Here is a 20,464-nt window from a genome sequence, read left to right as displayed (position 1 = left end):
GGCCAAATTTTGGTCAAAGTTATTTGCATTTCAATATCAACAAGCTCCAACTCCAACAACAGTCTTTCTCTCTCGGTCGCCATCGTTCACTGTGAGGAGTGGAACGGAGCCGGAAGATAAACAATCAATCAACGACTTTCACGATAGACGTCGCGAGATTAGGTCGTCTAGCGTAGCGACGCCTACTGATCGGGAGGTGAATTGCCTTGCGTATCCGACATTCCGACGGAGAACTTCGAAAGGTTTAATAGCCTCTGCGTGAACACGGAGTCGGCTTGACGGATAGCGACGGAGTAGCATACCGAGGCCTTTAGACAACATCAGAGAAGCTGACCGACACAATGGATACCCCAGGACTGTAGACCGATTAATATTGTCGAGGACACGGGCATCGCTGAAGTTTTGAAAGTGACTACTTTAACTTCGCTTTAACTGTAATGAAAACAGAAGAGCATCACTTTGCAGAGGCGTTTGCTCAAAAAGGTTTCATTCACATATCCTGTAGTTACAAGAAAAAGAGCAATGAATAAGTTTCCAAAATTGTTCAGTATTAAATTTAAAATCTTTTGGATTTCTCATTCATAAAATTTTTAATGAATGACAAATCCATTATCAAAAAAGAAATGTTATATCCACTTCTTGTCATTAATCTTTCAGTTCTAACAACAATACATAGAAAATTTGAATTTTTCAGTCAAATTTAGGAATGGGATTAATCAAAATCAATTCACAGAAGCCCTGTGATTAATTAGATTGAAAATTTTAATCCTTTGACAGCCCTAGTTTTAATGCAACATGGAGCATAGCTGGGACGAGGGATGTGGTGTTCCACACTACAAGTCGCACATAACCCCAACTGATATATTACAGGTGGTAAAGTTACTCTTCATAGAGATTGGAGTTGTTCAGTTTTTCCAGATTGTTTCTTTACATTTCTGCCTGACTCCGAACAACAACTGTAGGCAATTCAAAAGCCTCAGTTTGTGCTGAAGTGACACACAAAACTGCAATATCCCAAATCTGTTGTTTCATGTTGTGTCAGTGCTCCAGAAATATTTGGCTTTATGGCAGTGGTGTTACATGCCACAACTGAAGGGAGAGTCACAGAGCAAAACATTTTCCCAAACCTTTAGTGTTACTTTAAGGAAGAAAAAAAAACTGTTTAAATTTTCTTTCAATTTCCAGTTGTAATTTTACTGAGAGGAACCAGGTCTGACCATCAGCTTTAAACGCTTACCTGTCAACTTCATCACGAGCCACAATGTCTCCTTTCTTCAAAGCTTTGATGGCAAACATCTCCCCAGTGCTTTTATATTCTGCTAAGAGCACCTGCAGAGGAGAAACTGATTACAGCTTCCTGTCTGTTTGTTGGACCAGAGTGTCTATTATGCAGTCAAATTAAATGTTTAATCTATACATAATCACCACGGATTTTCATAACTGACATAGAAATAGTTAAGCAAATATGCCATAATTTCTAGCTGCTTTCTACCATCCAAAGCCAAAAGAAAGATAAATCAATACTGAAAATGACAATTAGCTGCAACTCTGTAATGGACAATCAAACAAAAGCACCTTTCCAAAATGACCACGTCCAAGGACTGCTACACATTTGAAGTCTTGGAGACTGAAGTGGAACTGCTCTTCTTCCCTTTAGAGAAATCATTGCAAAATAAATAAATAATAATAATTAAAAAAAAAAAAAAAGTAAAATCAGTCCAGTTCAATGTAGACTAACCGAAGCCAGGGGGCAGTGTTAACACAAATATAACTTTTGTATTGTTTACTTTTAATAAACAGAAGAGCACTGCCAAAATTGTTCACTTAGAGAAAAAAAAAAAAGAGAAAGAAAAATTAACATCCTCTTTTTCATACCTCAGAGTTAAATGTTAAATTTACCCCAAGTTTTAAAAGCAAGAGAACATGACAAGCACATGGCCTTCCTACCTTATCTCTCTGTCTTTGTGGATGGTGGTGAGCTCCAGGTCTGGGTGTTGGATCTCCTGCTCGAGCACTCCATCCATGTCCGGCTTCAACACTGTGCTGTTTCTCTTGTTAAGGAAGTCGAATGATGCAAGTGCATCCTGCTTAGATGGATGATGGAGAGTGGGAAATGTGAAATGTGAAAAAAGAAAAAAAAAAAGAAAAAAAAAAAGCTATTAGTCAATTTGTGAGAGTTTGTTCAACCAAAAAGTTACAAGATGCAAAATAAATAAATAATTAAAGCTAAATTTTGCGGTGCTTTAAAACTCACAATCATGCTCCAGTTTCTCATAAGAAATGTATTAATCTGAAGGGAAACATTCCTACTGAAGAAACAGTAACAGACTTTGACAGTGAATTTTAAAAAAGCACCAAAACCTAAGATGGTTCTTCTGACACATCTTCATTTTCACAAACAAGGCTTTAAAAGCTGTTACTAATACATCAGTTGAGTGGTGCCTTATCAACAATACATGTAATTCTTGTGAACCTATCACACCTGTACTTCCTCCTTGTCAGGCATCTTATGCTGCGTCAGCGGTTCTCCAACATCATCGGGTGCTGGGTAGTGTTTGGGTCCTGGTGTGGGTTCTTTGTCAAAGTCTAGCTTGGTCACCAGCTGGTCACTGTATTCAGACAAAAGTACAGCTTAGAGGTGAGAATAAAAACAGTCTTATTTAGCAGCACCCATGAAGTAGCTTTCTTTATCAAACAATTTTTCCTTCTCAAATACGACTCATGTATGTATAGGTGGCTGCTGGTGTACCTGCTGGGAGTGGGTGAACCAGGCAGGCTGTTGGGTCCAGTCTCAGCTGCTTGGGGGCTAAAAGAGTTTGTGCTGACTGTCGGTATGGCTCGTCTCACCAGCCGGCCCCAGGTGGCGATGTTAATGTTCATTTGAGGGGCCCGCAGGAAAGTCTTACCTGATAATGACACAAATAAAAAATAAAATAAAAAAGGTTTAAGAAAACAAGGACAATGGGAAACCATGAGAGGAAAAAAAAGAGATAAACTTAACACTGGAATTAACACTTTGGTGATTTCTCAACATGATTGATGTCATAAAAACCTGTTTTAAACTTAATCAGATTTCCACCAAAGAGCACCTTGAGAAAGCGTGACAAGGCTGCGTTGGCAGCCATGACTCACCTTGTTGTTTTGAGAAAATCTTCTTTTGTCTTTGCAGCTTTGGTCTTCTCTCAATGACAGGGTTGAAAAATGTTACCTACATTGGAAGAACAAACAATTCAGAAAATCTAAATGCATAGAGATAAAATAAGTGCAGTTATATAAAAGGCCTGTGCCAACATGTATCTGCGTAAATAAACAAGCATCATTAGATTTACTGCCACAACACTGAAAGTATATATGCAGCAGCTAATGGTGGGCTCACACAGAAATGTAGGACTGATTGTTTAGGTTTTTGTGCTTCATGTCCTCACAAAGATATCAAGGAGTGGAAAATCTATTATAACTGCAATACTCAACTATCTGAAAAGACCAACATGTCAAACCAAGAAAAAGGTTTAATGAAACAGGGTAAGCTTTTATCATGAAACAGTGCAAACAATGACATGATCATGATTCATTGCAGTTCATTGTTATAATCAAGATATATATATAGATATATATATATAGATATATTGTTATTTTTTTTATTTATTTCATCTCTATTTTAGAGAACATTCAGTTCTCTAAAATAACCCACGACTAAAGTTTCTTTAAATGTGACTTGTCAATCATAACATCAAAAATACTTTATGGGACACCCCTTTATGGGATCTAACTACTTGGTGTGTGTTTGAGTGTGTGCGTGTGTACCTCAGCAAACAGCATCCCTTGTGGTTCCAGGTACAAACACATTCCATGACGTTGGTTGTCCAGGAAGTCCTCCAGCCGCAGGAACTTGACAGCACAGAGCGAACGCCAGTCACGCCAGTACACAGAGATCTCCAGCTCACGAGACTACAGAAAAGAAGCATATGAACAATAAACCGATATAGAACATACCAACGGCGTGGCATAAGCACAACATTGAATCAACAATGCAGGTGTAGTTAGAAGGCAGAATTGTGTTCAGTGTTGTACCCGGTCCAGCTCCGGTGTAAACTTCTGGTCCCAGGCCTGGTTGCTGACCGGCTTCCAGCCCGTCTGTCCCACTACCGTGTTGTCCAACTTCAGCACTGCACTGATTTCATCTAAGGAACATATGCTGAGCTATTAACAATGTCCTAAATTTAACAGTTATCCAGCTGGTGTTAAAAACAGGGTTGTTTCAGTCAACAAATATTACGACTGCAGCTGAGATTTACTTTGCGGTGAAGTTGACACTTCATTCAGATGATTTGTTTAATTTAAATTTGAAAATAACAGGAAGTTTTCATCCTTTTTATAGTTTCAGATGGTGTAGGAGGTGGTCAGGAGGTCAGATCTACTTACTGGAGAGCTCCTCGCTCTTGGTTAGATTCCTTGAGCTCACACCACGGTTTCGGTTTGCTCGGCTAATGAAGGATGAGCGATCGCCGGGGCTCCAGCCAAGAAGTGGGACAGAAGGAGCTTTGGAACGACCTGGGACATTTTCCAGAAGGTCCTGACAGCCCATGAGCCTGACATCTAACGTGCCTGAAGGTGTGGGAGACGTGTGACACAGTACACATTTATTTCACACCAGCCTGTCTGTATAATATTGCTCCCAGTTCAGAATCAGAATCAGAATTCGTTTTTATTGCCATTGTTAGTGAACAGTGTTCACTAACTAGGAATTTGCTGCGGCGTAAGGTGCAAACATGTAACAGGGATATAATGATAAAAAATAAAGAATAAAAATATATGAATATAAAATGTACAAGGTGTGTACAACAATACACAGTAGCCCAACTTTTCCTATCTAACTGATATATGAAGTTACAAATACACTCCAGAATATGTCAATTAACTCCCAAGACTAGTTTAATGAGTTTGGCTAATCTGATCTTGACAGCTGCTGATAAGAAGAAAAACTAAAACTTCCTTGTAAACAGTGGTAATGTGCTTTTTTCCTGTAATATACAGTTTTACATGTAGCAACTTTAATAATCTTTGATTCTTAATCTAACATGTTTTGTTGTTGTTTTTTTTATCTGAAAGTCCTGCTTAAAAAGTCAAGGTTAGACAGTTGAGCAGATTTAATTATATTCCAGGTCATCTTAGAACATTTTAAAGACCAGCACGAAAATTCCTTCCTCTGCAAAACCTAGCGACTCTGGAGGAGAAAAATTCAAATTTTAATGTTAAATCAAGAATATAGTAAGTTCATCTTTGTCCAATTACTTCATACAGATCTTCAGAAACGGCTGCTTACTACTCTGAGCCAGAAGTATCTTTATACTTAAAAAGTGGCAGGTGCAGTTTTGCGTTGGTGTGCACTTGAACAGAGCCTGAGTGAGAACAGGATGAATAATGATGCTGTGAAACAGCAGAATAAGATCAAACAACAAAATAAATACCAGGGCCATCTTTTGGCACGGGGGAAAAATTCAAACCTCAGTCATTGTAGATTTCACGATGATGCAAAATCTAAAACACTGTATTTATGATAAATATCTAGTATTCTATGACTAATATTTCAAGCATTAATGTCTGTTTGCTTCTCTCCTATTCTCTGTGCTCTTATTTACCAGTGTTTTAAATTCCCATTAAAGCTGTTGTCATTTACATATAAGCCTATTTATGCCATCAACCACTGATGGAAGCTAACCTACATTTAGTAAAGTACCGTAATTTTAAGGTATTGTACTATATTATATTTCAATACTTTATTCTACTTTATGCTTTCACTTCATAACATGTAAGTGGGAAATAAAGCCCTTTCTTTATTTGTTACTTTTGAACACAACATTTTACATAGCAGGCATCTCAGAAAGCTTTTAAAATAGTTGGTGCCTCTGATGAGTTTCAAAGAGCAGGGACTGGGGGTGTCCACTGTAAAAATGTTAAATGTATCCATGGCATCAGAAGCATATGCAGCTGCCTGTAGTTCTTTTAATTTGATAGTATTTCTGCATTTTCACAGAAGCATGCATCATTTATAACATGATAAGAGAGATCGATAAATCATAATTATTTGTTCTGTGTTTTTAACTTGGCTGTGCTGGTATTGGTACGACATGTTAGCCAGTAACTGCCACTGATGTGCTACTATTTTGTTTGCATCAGTTTACATGCAGCTCACAGCCGTGTAGTCAGTCGAGATCGTTATGTTACAGACATTGATGAGAAGTTGTGGGCGAGTGTGGAGCTTGCTCACAAACAGAAGAAGGAAATTGGGGCGTGGCAGCAGAATGAGTGAGAGGAGAGCCGATGTGGCTTTACGGGACAAACAGGTTATAAACTAATGCAACATAAAGCTGTACCGATATAAACAATACGGTCTCATTTTATACCTCATTTGAAAAAACAGAAAATATATATATTCATTAATTAATCAATACAACCAACAAGCCCAGCCCAAACAGTTTCAAAATGAACATCCAGCAACTTTAATTTTAATTTTTGGGTGAATAAAAACACTGAACTGTGCCTGGGATGTAGGAGTTTAAAAATGTTTTTTTTTTTTCTGACCACAATTAGGGTCTTTGTCCTGTTACCTGTGAGTGCTGCAGGCTTGGTTACGGTGCTGTACTGGTTCTGTGTTGAGATGATACTGGATCTGGGACTAAGGGCCGGTGAGGACAGAAGAGACAATTCCTCTATGATGCTGTTGCTGCGGGGATGGTTTTTAGGCAACTCATTGAGGCGTTGCTCCAAGGAATATCGCAAGAGGTCAAGTTTCTGACTGGACTCAGTAAATCGAGCCTGAGCCTGAAGAGGGGAAGCAATTAAAGAAGAAAAAAGGAAAGTGGAAGAAAAAGTAAGAACAGGGCAAGTGAGTAGGTGAAGGATGGATAGATAAATAAATAATATGTTCTGCTTACTTTAGTGCAGCAATCAATTTCATTTAATGCCTTTAAGACTTCATTTAAGTCTAAAATTGATCAGATCCTGCTGTGATGTATGTATGAAAATCAAGCAAGCAGATGCTGTCAATTTCACATGGACACACCCACAAACTGGAGTCTACCTCTGAAAGTGCTCTCTTTTCTGTGACTTTTCCAGATCCCAGGAGTTTCATGACATTCTTTGCACCTTCGGCCACTGCGGACTCTATCCTGGCGTGGTGACACAACTCCTCCACCCGCAGGTCTAAAGGGCTTATAATTGCTTTATCTGGAAGACAAGGGAAGATGGCAGCCGTTTGTAACTTTTGTGCAGACTTATAAGTTTGCCTCAGTCTTTCTGTTTTAAACTGACAGGTTTTTCTCTTTAATTGTAAGTGAGTGCTCACCCATCACGTCATTGTTCTCAAAGCTCAGCTCGCTGGTCTGGCTGGCCTTAAGGATCTGCATCCTGATGAACTCGATCTTTGTTTTGCTGTCTTGAAGCATTTGCTGAGCAGTTGCTAGCAACTTACGATCCTGCAAGTAAAGAGTAAAGCGAGAAATGAAACAATCACTGAGCGACGGGAGCGCTTTATCTCTACATACATTATTGACTGAATCAAAGGGTTTTAATCATGTTTTGTCTTCTGAAAAAAAGAAGTTTGGAAATCAGGACTTAACACGCGTTTCAAAATGCACGCCATCCCTCTTCACCTATTGTGTTTTGTTGTCCTGATTATGTAACAAAGCCAAGATGCCAGTTCATGCCCTTAATTGGAGCTGAAGTACAAGTGACTGCATGGAAAATCTTGTTCACCAAAAAACAAAGTGGAATCACATTGTTTGGTGATTTGCTGACACACACACACACACACACACACACACACACACACACACACACGAGTAAGCAAACTCCACCCCAAATTCCTGTGAAGTGCAAGTACTGGTTGTTGATGGCTGCGTGCGCAGGAAAGACTTCTGTCCAGCAGGCATTTCCTCTCTGACATCAGGACTATTTCCAACTGGAAGGTGCCTCTTTCTGTCTGACCTGGGAGGTCCCTTACAAAACGCTGTGACCCCAATGGCCGGCCAGACAGACAAACAGGGGGGGAGGTCAGGTGACAATTTTTACAGCAAGTTGCACAGTAAGGCACAGTTAGTACTTCTTGTTTTGAAAAGCTAACTTATATGGACTTAAATGGATTTGTGTTTTTGGGTGTAGAGCTAATTTCGCCAAAGATTAACCATAGCATTGAAACAAAAGAAAAAAAAAAAAGTGTTCTTTATTTAGTATCCTACCTAATCCCTGAACAAAGCCAGGTTAACTGTTGGCCAGATTGACAACAGACAAACCTATCATCTCTATGCTTGGTAAAAGCTTACTTCCAAAGGGATTTGAATGGGGAATTTTATCCATCTATGCCACATTAAATTACATCCGACACATTCACAGAAACATATAATGTAAAGCCAAATCATACCACTGATGATACAACCCCTACACTATACTAAACCATCTACTACAAAGTACTTTTAATTGCTAGTAACTGATACTTGAGCTAACATGAACACATGCCTCTCTCTGTGCTCAAGCTGTTATTAACTCAATCGTTGACTTATGGTACAAACACCTCTAAACTAAATTATAGCTTTTCCCTTACACTGAGTATTAGAGGAGACAGAAGAACCATATGGGCTTTGTCAGGGCTCTAGACTAACTTTTTGCACTGGTGCGCCCAACCTTTTTTCTTGGGTGCACCAGCACAAAAGTTAGGTGAACCCAAATTTTCGACCATTCAACACCACAGTTTTATAGGTTCACTCTTTTTTAAAACATAACTGCCTGTCTTTTTAGGCAATATTGACTGACAGTAAAGGATTGACTAACAATCTGGTCAACATAAAGTCCTTTATTTGAAGCACAATTCCACAAGACAGGTAACTAACTGAAAAGAGTTGGTGCTTAAAGTGCTTCACTGAGCTGAAATTTAAACTTAAAACATCTCATGAAAAATTAAAGGAGACATGGCATGAAATTTTCACTTTTTAAGGTTGTTTAACATTAATATGAGTTCCCCTAGCCTGCCTGCGGTCCCCCAGTGGCTAAAAATGACAATAGACCTAAACCATGCAATGGAAATTATTCTCCGCCTTTGGTAATGTGACCATGCAGATGGCCTGATCGGGAAAGCTGCCTCTTATGACGTGGCGCCTCATATGACGTCGAGGTTTTTTCCCCCCAGAGCCCATATGTGGCTATGCCAAAACTGCCTTTTCCCGCCCACAGCTCTTTGGCCAGCTCATTGCGCTGTACATGGATGTAAAAAATCTGTTTAGAGCTCCTGCATCAGAACCTCTAAAGAGCCAGTGGACAGATTTAGTTTTTTCTGGGAAAGTGACGACAGAACTGAAGAGATTTGTGTATGTGTGCGCCAAACATTTCACCGACGAATGTTTCCAGAACTTGGGCCAATACCGAGCCTAATAAGGGAGAGCCAAGACACCCTGCGGAGGAAACTCATTTCAGCCGCTTGTATTCGCGATCTCATTCTTTCGGTCACTACTAGTGCTGGGCGGTATGACCAAAAATACATATCACAGTATTTTTTCACGGTATCACGGTTTCATGGTATATCACGGTATTTTTTTTTCATGCATAATTAGGTGTTCACAGCATTTTCTACAGATTGAGAACAGAATTAAAAATAAAAATTCTTCAAAATAATTCCTTCGTTAATAATTGGTCACACAGAACTTCATTGTATTAATATTCACATCTTCATTGTAAACAAATTAATAACATAGCTAATTACACTGGTCGGACTGTTCAGCTCTGTTTCAGACTGATACCTCCGGTTCAGGCTGGTCCTCTTCCTCAACACGTCTCTTTTTCAATTGCGGAAAATATTTTTCGATACTCATCTGGATTGAAGCAGCAAACATTCAGTGTAAGAGTTTAAAAAACCTACTTTATTTGATTCACAGCTGCTATTGTTTTGACCTCGACAACCCAACTACATTTTTTTTTTTTTTTTTTTTTTTTTAAACGGCAAACTTGCGACTAGTTAACTTTATAAAGAAGGCGTAATCGCTTGTTTGCTATGGGTCGGGACGGGACGGGACAACATTGTATTAAAAATATAAAATATTTTTATAGGACTTTTTAATGGGAGCTAATCTAACGCGACGCTGAAGCTAGCAAGCTTCCACGCTTCCAGGGATGATCTCGCTGATGGAGACACACGCGGTGTGCACGGAGGGGAGGGGCTGTGTTGTGTGTGTGTAGGCCGGCAGAGAGACGGAGGGAGAGCAGGGAAAGGAAATACAGCTTAACGAATACGAGTATTTTTTAAATAGCGTTAAAAATAATAATAATAACGAAACGCAATATGTGGCGGCCGGTGTTGAATCTGTGGCGCACCGCCACGAATTAGTCTGTGTGGGAAACACTGCTATCCACCTTCACCTTCGCGTAATGCAAGTGCTTATTACCACCTCGCACCCATAGACAGTAAACATGCGTGTTTAGAAGCGCAACACTGAAAAGTGTCCCGTCTCAAACAATGTCGCGCGACGCAGCATTCCCCCCATTGTGCAATCAAATACACCGGTATGGCGGTATATATATCATAACGAATTATAAACCGGTATTCGGTGTGAACCGGTATACCGCCCAGCACTAGTCACTACCCACAGCTCGTGACCATAGGTGAGGGTAGGAACATAGATTAACCGGTAAATCGAGAGCTTCGCCTTCTGGCTCAGCTCCTTTTTCACCACGACGGGCCGGTGCAGAGCCCGCATCACTGCAGACGCCGCACCGATCCGCCTGTCAATCTCCTGCTCCATTCGCCCCCTTACTTGGGGAAGGATCTCATTCCCGAGAGTAAGTAATTTAACGCTCTATAATTGTGTTGCTTTCCTGTATGTACAGTATAGTTACATAGCTTGTTACCACAAGAAAGGGTTTGTATCGTTAGCTATGCATCTAATAGCATCTGCAAGCACTTATCTCTGAGGATCCTAAGGAAAGCTAATTTTTGGGACTGGCTGTAATTCTGCACCAAGGCAGAATTTTGGGGAAAAAAAAACTCATACAGTATAAGGGGACCACTAAAGCCTATAAAAATATATAAAAGCCTCCATTTATTTTCATGCCATGGCACCTTTAAATTAAAGAAATCTAAATTAAAAGTGCAAGTGTTTGAAGGACTCCAGCAGTGATGCTGTAGAGGCAAACCTGCTATGTTACAGGCTGGTTGTCAAACTGGGAATATGCCCGACTGTTTCTACTTTATGTGATGCTCATAGTCGTGGTCTGACATTTATCAGTCACCATTGATTACAACTTGTAGTATATAATATCACTAAGAAGTACTTAGGTAATGTTTGTATCTACTTTTTCCAAAGGGAACTTATCATCTCCTTGTTATAAATCTTAATCAAACAAGATTTGCATGATGGGAGGCGGCAACTGGTGGCTAAATAAGTAAACAGAATATGAGGAAACATTGTAGGAAAGCAAGTCGAAGGCCCAATCCCAATTCACCCCTTGGCCCTACCCCTCACCCCTTCCCCTCCGTTTTGCGCGTTTACGTGAAGGGGTAGTGTTGTCCCAATACTCTTCCAAAGCCGTTCCCCTTAGCCCTACCCCTCCGTTGTAGCCCTTCAAACGGAGGGCTTCGGCCAGGCAGACTCCGTTTGAAGGGGTATGATATATTTCCCAGAATACAACGCGACTACCGGGAGATCGCGAGTCTTTTTAAAAATGGCAGAAGCAAAGAGAGCACCACACAAATGTAAGTTCTTCTATTTTTTTGCCATAATTTAACTGTTTTAACCGTTTTAGGTTGTGATAACTGGTGTATTGTGTGAGTTTAAAGTGGTGGCAATGTGTAGTTGTTTTCTGCTATAAACGCACATGGGAAAAGTCGCTATTTTACATGAGTAATCGGTCAATGCATGTGAAGGTGCTGCGAAAGAGTTGTCGTTTTTTAAATTGTAACACGAGTATTTACAAGCAATGTAGTTGGTTAACCATAGATAAGTTCCTTTTGAGTGACATGAGCGTCATTTCGCTACCTATTATCACAAGTATTCATATACGTGACTGATTCACAGGGACTCAAGCACAAACAAAGAGCCTGATCAGGTTTAGCGCCGAAAACGAAGATCTGTTTCTAAAGTCATCCCCATCCCCAAAAAGAAGTAGGAAGTCCAATCCCATAATGGATTACCTGATACAGGAGAGCCTGAAGGAGCAGAAGTGCCACGAGCAGAAGACGGAGCGCTTTTTAGCTCGGTTTGAGCGCATGATAGACAAACTTTACGGTGAGTTGATGCGCCATGCACCTATTGTACACACAGCCACCACTACCGCATTCTGAAACACCTTTTTTAATTTTTTACAATGGATGAAAGTGCATGCTATAATGTCATATCGTGTCTTGTTCCCCCAGAACGTCACTGAGCCCATGCAGCACCTCCGATGCGCCCTCCGCTGTTCCTGCTCCGGTCATCTCGTTCTTGATGATTGCACTGTTGCCCGTTTATATTCATACTGTTTATTGTCCATATTTGCACCACACACTTTACAGCAGACACTTTAAGCTGTTATTTCTGAAAATAAGCTGCCTTACCAGTCTGTAATGTGAGCCTAATAAAAGAAATTAAGGACAAAAGGTTTGTGAGCATGATTATCACATCAACATCATATGAACGACTGGAACGGATATTGGTATGAAGAGATTTATTATACAAGGGATAACAAAAAAAATTGGGGTACATGTTGTGGTCCAATGGGCAATAATTTGTAGGATGACCCGTCTGCTGGAAAGAAAAACATGGAAAGATCAGACTTTCATCCTCCCATACCAACACATTGATGGCACACACAAGGCAGTGCATTTATTTATGTCATCAAATCTGAACCTGGTACAAAGAAAACCGCTTCAAAAACGCATTGTTTGTGTCCCAAACGGAACGAGGCGAGTAACAAAGGCTAAACGTTAGCTTATGCTTTCAGCTAGGTTAGCCAGGTTAGGATACTACTCCAATCAATAAATCAGCAAATCCAACGAGACAAGCAAATTGTTTCTATATTACACGATATCACAAATGTACAGTTAGAAGCACTTTCAAACACACACACAATCATTTTCACACGCCGGCTCTGGAAGCTACCAGCTGCTCACTCACAAGCGTTATTTGCATTAATTTCTTATTCTACATACCGTAACAAGATCCAGCAATGCTCCCAGATGTCGAAGACGCCTTCGCCTGATGGCACTCCGTCGATTCGACGCAGATATTTCTAAAAATATCCGAATAGCCCAGGAGAGCGCGAACACCACAGCACCGGTCATGTTTGTTTACTTCTGGCTAAAGCTGTCGTTTTGGTTACGTAACAACTGACGGCGCGGACTTATTACGTTCGTGAGTGTGAAGTGCTGTCCCAATTCGAAGGGGTGACATTCCTAGCCCTTCGCCTACCCCTACGTTTGAAGGGGCGAGGGGTAGAAAATAGAATTGGGATTGGGCCGAAGGCTATTAAAAGATATGGATACATCAGTCACAGGTTCCTCTACTAAAATGATGTTCAATGAAAACCACACGATCTTTGTCATACAGCAGCAGCATCACTTGTCACCCTCTGTCTGGTCGGTTTTAGTTCCTGTCAGGTAACGGACCACCTTCCCAAACGCTCAGTCTACTTTGATTGGTCAGCTGACTGACAGATCAAAAATGCAAAATGCAAGGCAAATGCTTCTTTGTTTTAGGTTGTACAAACTGGCCAATAATGTGTTCCATGCTAATGTGCAGAAGTTAGGGCCTGTAAGTAAGCAGAACTATAGTATTTAGAAGCAGGGTTTTCTCTGGGAGAATATAACTTCCTTTTTGTGGGTTTTGATGCTGTATATACTCATACAGTATAGTATAAACTATATACACATACGAGAGACAGTAGTTCTCTCACTCTGTAGTTCACAAAACACAATTTGACTGGCTTTACTCATGAAATCTTTTACTTTGACTTTAATTTGGCTGTAGAGTCCTGGTGGAGCTGTTTCTGTAGGTAAAAACCTGCTTACACAACAGCTCCAAGAACAGCAATGACAGCTGGCTGAACTAAGGGTTCTCTACAACCCAATTTGTCTACCAATCCTTATCTGTGAAAGCTTCCACAGATTTGGAGCAGATTTGGAGATTAAATTAATCAGGTGCCTCTTTCGTCCATGACTGAATAGTTGATATAGCTGTTTTCGCCCCGACCATTTTCAATTTCTAGGAACACAGCTAACATGGTTCCATGTATTCCAGCAATAATACGTTTTCAAGCGGCATATTGTGCACACTGTGCATTTTCCAATAAGTTAACAAAATCCAAATAGAGTCCAGATGTCCGATTTGAAACCCGTCATGTCTCAGTAATATTAGCATAACATCAAAGCTATGCATTTCTTCTTCTGTGATGTTTTACAGCAGTTTAACATAAGTCGTCCAGTTTTACTGTTCTGCTGAGGTAAGAAAATCACAAATCATTTATTGCTTTTTATAATTCCAAGCATATTTCAGATTCAGATTCTCAATTATGTTTCATCACTACATCAATGCAAAATCATTTACGTCTGCATCGAGATGCATCTTATGACCAAGAATTCTCCACACCTTTCTTTCAGACTTGGCATTATCTTACGTCCTACGTGATGTGATGGAAAGCAGACAGCTCCAAGTATATTTAAACACGGCATTAAAATGCATCCTCATGTGCGTCTCGAGTAGCCACCTGTGATCAGATTTCTGTTCCCAACTCTATTTGCAAACAAGCACAATGCCTACATCAGAGTCAGGTGTTACCTGAACAACAAACAGGAATACATTCAATTAAAGTTGATTCGATCAATTGACCATTGACTGTTAATGGCTGAGATTTGTCCTAAAAAATTTTATCATAAGGGCCATTTGTGGTCGTTTTTATAGTTTCCTTTTAAAATGAAGAGGAGAGCCACACCATCTCAAAATAAAGCCTGTAAGAGGAAAATGTTCATGTTCAACTGGAGTTAAAGTAACTGCTATTAAGACTTCATATCTTGGTCAGATCTCTCACACACACACACACCAAATAAACAATATAAACAAAAAACCTTGCGCTCACCAGATCGTGTCAGCAGAACAAGAGGCAAACAGATGTTAACAGTAAAGCAACTTTACTGAAGACAAAATAACTTCACTGAAGATCACAGCACAACCCTGTGTTAACCCAAGTTCAACAAATGTAACCAAACTAGTGTTAATCCGTCTAAAACAAGCGGTTGGAAGACGTGGAGCCTATCAGGCTGGACTGTCAGGGTGTTTTTTTCTTTTCTCTTTGCTTTAGAAAAATAACAACAAAAAAAATCCAACCTGGATCATGCGACAGATACAATTTAAAGTAATTAGCACATGGCTAATTAGCATAGGTATACAAACATTTCCAAAGCCATTTCTCTGTAGATAAATCTATATTACAATGAGATATTACACAGCGCTTTAATTATTCTCACTTGAATAAAACAACTGGAACTTTCACCAATATCACTGATGAAAAGAGTAAAAGACACAGCAGCACATTCAACAATGCTGATTTTAGTGACATCTTCATCTGGTACAACGTGCTCATTTCTAGGAGAGCTTTTTTTTGTTTGTCATTTACAAACAAATTACTGCTATGTTTTAAAAGGAGTGTAAAAATAAATCAGCTGCTGTTAAACCATGATATCTGCTCGTCTCTTCATTTAATACTTATCATAGAATGTTGTCAAAAATAGTACATTTGTAAATTATGTTACATTATAAATCAAAGCTTTCTAATACATGTGATTGATATCTGCTGATTCTGCCATCAGTGATTGGCCCCAAACATCCTGACTGGAGCATCCTTACATTCAGTGAATTACACATTTTTTTGGAAACTAGAAGAGCAAGAAAATGTCAGAGTGGAATCTCTGCCTGTATGGAGTCTCATCAAGATAACAGATGTGTGCTTCCATGTGGTCCATTTCACATTTGCATTGACATTATTACATGAATGTGTCCAAATAGATCCCAAACAACCACTGAATGTGGCCTGAGTGATCAGATCTGAATGTGTACCTGATCCATCCTGAGTGTGTTCACACTTGTGTTAGTGCCGTTTACAGGATGCTTTACTGACATGAATTATGATCAAAAATACAGTGGAAAGATCCAGCTTTGTAAATCTATTGTAATGTGGTGTCTGATTTTCCAGCCTGACACGAGGCAGCTAAAACCTGAATGTCAGGTAAACCCTCCCCCCTCTACTGTGCTTACCTTGGAGGGCCCGTTGGAGTACATCTGAATCATGTTCTCGGCGCCCTGTTTCACCTTCAGCTCGATGTCATTCTGCCGTTTTAAAGCTGCCAGGCGACTGCTGCTGGTGCACATTCTAACTTCACTGTTAGGGGTATCTGGGGTTAACGGGCATTCTAGGGAAAGACAAAAAAAAAAAAAAAAAATAGGATGGTAACTTGGAATGTTGAAACATTTCGAAATATTTCACTTTATAGACACGGTCATTAGTGCACACCAACTGTCAACATTAACATACATGTGCCATTTTTCTAAATTAGCTAGACCAGGGGTCTTAAACGTTTTTCAGGCCAGGGACCCCCAAACTGATGGAGAGTTGGAGCAGGGACCCCCTACTATTTATATGGCATACAATTGTGTTTTATATTTAACGGGGCCTAGTGCCGTGTATAAATATAGCTACTCTGTTATTGTACATTCAATACTAAGCTATTCAAATAATACACAGGTTAATATATTCATGTTTTTATTTTAAACATGTGCAAGGTACAGGGTGGCCGTGCCACTGCCATTTATAAACAAACATCTTGCATACAACACTTTTTAACTTTAAACATGCATGTAGATGAGACAATGAATCCTCAAACCATCTGTGGATGGCACATGTTTGCACACAATTTGTGAGAAAAAACTGTTTGAAAAAAAAAAAAAATTTTTTTTTTTTTTTTTTTAAATGTTAAAAATCGTCTAATCAACCAAAGATTTCACGACCCCCCTGCAGTACCTCCGCGGAACCTCTGTTGAAGACCTCTGAGCTAGACTGCTGCAGCTTAGCAGAATGACTGCTTCCAAAAACAAAATATTGTATATTTCTGTCCTTTCTAAATGCAGTTTGTTGTTATACGACTGCATCTGAGTCACTGTCTCAATTCAAAAAGACCTAGAAAAGCCAACAATTTAAGATTTCGAACAAAATCCAGATCAACAAATGGAGTATGAATGCAAAGTTCAATTAAACTTAGTGCATCCATAACAATGACACCTGCCCTGGAGTCTGCTCTGTTTCAACAACACAGGAAAACCCCTGTAGATAACTCCATTCTTGGCAAAAAAAAAAAAAGGGGGGCAAGTGTGAACTTTCAAACAATTATCAATACTATAATGTTGTTAGTGAATAAGAAAAAGTGAGGCAAGACTGAGGATATCTCTATGATTAAGACCATCTTAAATATATTGGCTTTAATGATTCATTTACAGGTGTTACAGATAGCTAGAAAAACATAGTTTTACTGTGTCCAGCCATGTGTGCACATTTGAAATATAGTCATACAAGGAAAAGCAAACATCACAAAATGGGCTGGACCACAGTTCTGTGGGTTGAGCTCAGTGTTTTGTTGTGTTTTTGGTCATGTCTTGACTCGAAAGGTTTAAAGAAAATCACTCCCTAGACTGATTACTGTTGCACAGAGCAAGACATTCTCACACACACAAAGTGGGCAAAAAAAACCTGTCCAACCTCTTCAGACTTGATTTGCCAGTTACGTTTCAGTGTATACCGTCATAAATCAGCACCTTTTAGAAGGACACAAAGAGTGTGTCTTGGATCAATCCAAGGCATTAACACATCCATCTCTACAACCTTTTGATATATTAGTCCAATATGTATCCATAATAAAGTTTTGTTACACCTCAGTCCTGATCTCTCAGATTAATTTAAGGCCCAAGATAAAAATAACTGCCTAATAGAGTACATCAAATAATATCAAAGCCTTCCTTTGTTTAGAGTCTACTAAATGTGCACACAACTGATACTACCAAAAAAGAAATGGTAAAGAAAATCCGCTGAGCGGTGAGAGGCTGCCAGATATAAATACCAAATATAAGTAGGCGGTTCTGTGATTCATTCATGAAAAGTTTAATCAAAACACCGTCTAATGATTCCTTTGAATACCTGTAAGATATGGAGAGAATGTTAGCGAACACTGTAGAAGGCTGGACTAGACAAGAAATTAAAATAGTCATAAACAAGTCATAAACAAGAAAGTCTGAGGAGAAAGGTGACAATTTTACAGAAGCTCAGAGATAAACTGATTTCCTATTTTATAAAAACTATAGTGAGTCTGCTTAAAGGTAAAGTTAGTTTTTTTTTTTTAACCTGGTATGAAATACGTTCATCTACTCACCGATGACAGTTTGGTGAAAGTCGGCGTCCTTCGGAAGTTTAGATTATTCGAGTTCTGCGTATATCCATATAATGGGAGAGAACATGGCATAGACAATACAGCCTCTAAATAAGGCATTATCTGTCTTTATTTCACCAATACTTTAAGACGAATGAATGAATGAACGCGTACTATTGCACTGTTAGTTCAGAGCTGCCGTGTTGTTGTTATTGACAAAAAAACAACTTCTCCTTTAAGTACATTAAAATCATGTTAGTCAGTGGCAGCGTATGTCATTCAGTTTACATTTGGGGCTTTCCTCTCTAAGTAGGAGGGGTGTGGTTTGGTTTAGGTCACACTGAGCCAAGAATTCAAGGACCCCCACCCCCACTTTCAGAGTGGTTAAGCCCACACTGGGCTGTGAGACAAGATACTGAGCTACCGAATAGCTGAAGGGCTGATGTCACTGCTGGACAACTGCCAAGGGGAACCCTCCCTCATATTAACCCAATCTGTATCTGATGAAAAGGCAAAGAGACACACGGCTAACAATACTCTTCAAGCAATGACATCATGATTGGGAGACATACACCTAAAATTGGCACAAGATTATTTCCCTTGTGACAAGATGACAAGAAGGAAAAGTGATTTTGACTGAACAACTGCTGATTTTTGCGCAAGTCTCTTGACAAATGAGAACATATGTGACAGAGGGACGTGACTGGTGACCCTGCATTACAGCTGCAAGCTCCATCAGCACCTCACAGCGAGTCACTCCATCTCTAACTTCAGCTAAGCGGTGAAGAATAACCAGAACCCCATCAACTTTGTCCTGGAAGTAAAACGCATCCTGGCTGCTTGCAGGGGCAGAGCAACTCCCTCCTACTAATTCAAGAAACAAGTGCCGTCTCTCACGGATTCCAGAATTGGACATATTTCAAGAAGTTGTTTCATGTTTAAATAGCCGAACAACGTTCAATCCCTCTCCATCATGTTACGATGACCAGCGACATTCCACTGGTATTGCGTCACCTCAGTAGAAAGCCAGTGTTCACCCGATAGGAGGTCGCAAAGTCAGGCTAAATTTGTTTCCACTTAAGATAACCATTTACCAAGACAACCTCCCTTCCCTCCTCCAGCACTCTCTCTCACACACACACACATCTCTCCTCATTTACTTTCTAAAGTCAACTGAATCAGAGGAATGTGGTGGCAACAGGCAAACAAATTCCATTCCTTTGCTTCCTGAACTCATTCAAAAAATTCCCACCAACAGCTACTCCACAAGGTAACTACTATAACAAAAGGATACTGAATGCACACAGCTGTTGAGGTAAAATCTCTCCAAATTCCACTGTTGTTGACAAATGCATAGGAGCTTTCAAGAGAGGAACAATCGACAGCTCATTGTAACCATCGCTGGAATGTGGAATGCAACAATGTCAGCCTCTGGAGAGTGAGTCACCTCCAAACACTGAATGTGCAGTCTGTATTTTGTTTCTGTGTTTACATAGGTACTCTGACAAAAGTGCCTCAATGATTTACTCAGTGATAATTTGCATCCACAATTTAAACCACTATCTATCCAAGTTATCGCTCAACAGGCAGTTACTGAGACCGAAGCCGTTATGAACATGAATGCGCCACACACATTCATATCTGAAGTACAACACAGGTGTATTTGGGATGGTATTGCATTTATTCATAAAAACCTTTTCATACATTATTAATATTAATCCTAGTTAAAGTTGCAGCTTTGTTTTAGTGCCTCTGTGATTACCTAGAAGTTCTTCTGGGTCTTTGACCACAATGTGAGCATTGAGTTCTTGAAGCTCCTGGTGAAGCTCCTCAACCTTCTTGTTAGACTTTTTCAGCATGTTGTCTACATATGCCAGGCTCTTCTTGTCTGTGGTGACCTGAGGAAAGCAAAAAAGTCTTGGGAAAACTTGACAGTTAACATTTAACGGGAAACTAAACTTATTAAAAAAAAAACATAAATCTGAGTATTCAGAGATGGGAAAGGTTTGTCTCAGCCATGACAAACTATGAACCGAC

The 20,464-nt window shown here is 39.7% G+C and overlaps 1 protein-coding gene across 3 annotated transcripts in view; it reads right to left on the bottom strand.

Moving 5' to 3' along the window:
* Positions 1-20,464, bottom strand: part of pkn2a (protein kinase N2a) — a 44,253-nt gene that overhangs the window by 11,729 nt on the left and 12,060 nt on the right. For 2 of the 3 annotated variants that reach the window (XM_075484055.1, XM_075484053.1), the window contains exons 3-16: positions 20,190-20,325; positions 16,269-16,423; positions 7,346-7,475; positions 7,082-7,227; positions 6,609-6,822; positions 4,423-4,605; positions 4,072-4,181; positions 3,805-3,948; positions 3,133-3,208; positions 2,750-2,906; positions 2,483-2,609; positions 1,948-2,087; positions 1,576-1,651; positions 1,238-1,329 (exon numbers count right to left, since the gene is read on the bottom strand). In XM_075484055.1, the coding sequence (XP_075340170.1) occupies positions 1,238-1,329; positions 1,576-1,651; positions 1,948-2,087; positions 2,483-2,609; positions 2,750-2,906; positions 3,133-3,208; positions 3,805-3,948; positions 4,072-4,181; positions 4,423-4,605; positions 6,609-6,822; positions 7,082-7,227; positions 7,346-7,475; positions 16,269-16,423; positions 20,190-20,325 (1,886 nt within the window). The remainder of the gene's footprint in view (positions 1-1,237; positions 1,330-1,575; positions 1,652-1,947; positions 2,088-2,482; positions 2,610-2,749; positions 2,907-3,132; positions 3,209-3,804; positions 3,949-4,071; positions 4,182-4,422; positions 4,606-6,608; positions 6,823-7,081; positions 7,228-7,345; positions 7,476-16,268; positions 16,424-20,189; positions 20,326-20,464) is intronic. The other variant, XM_075484054.1, reaches the window with a different exon arrangement.

This window comes from Odontesthes bonariensis, chromosome 14 (assembly GCF_027942865.1).
Source record: "Odontesthes bonariensis isolate fOdoBon6 chromosome 14, fOdoBon6.hap1, whole genome shotgun sequence".
In the NCBI taxonomy this organism is placed as follows: domain Eukaryota; kingdom Metazoa; phylum Chordata; class Actinopteri; order Atheriniformes; family Atherinopsidae; genus Odontesthes; species Odontesthes bonariensis.
This window is presented reverse-complemented; position numbering and strand designations above follow the sequence as displayed.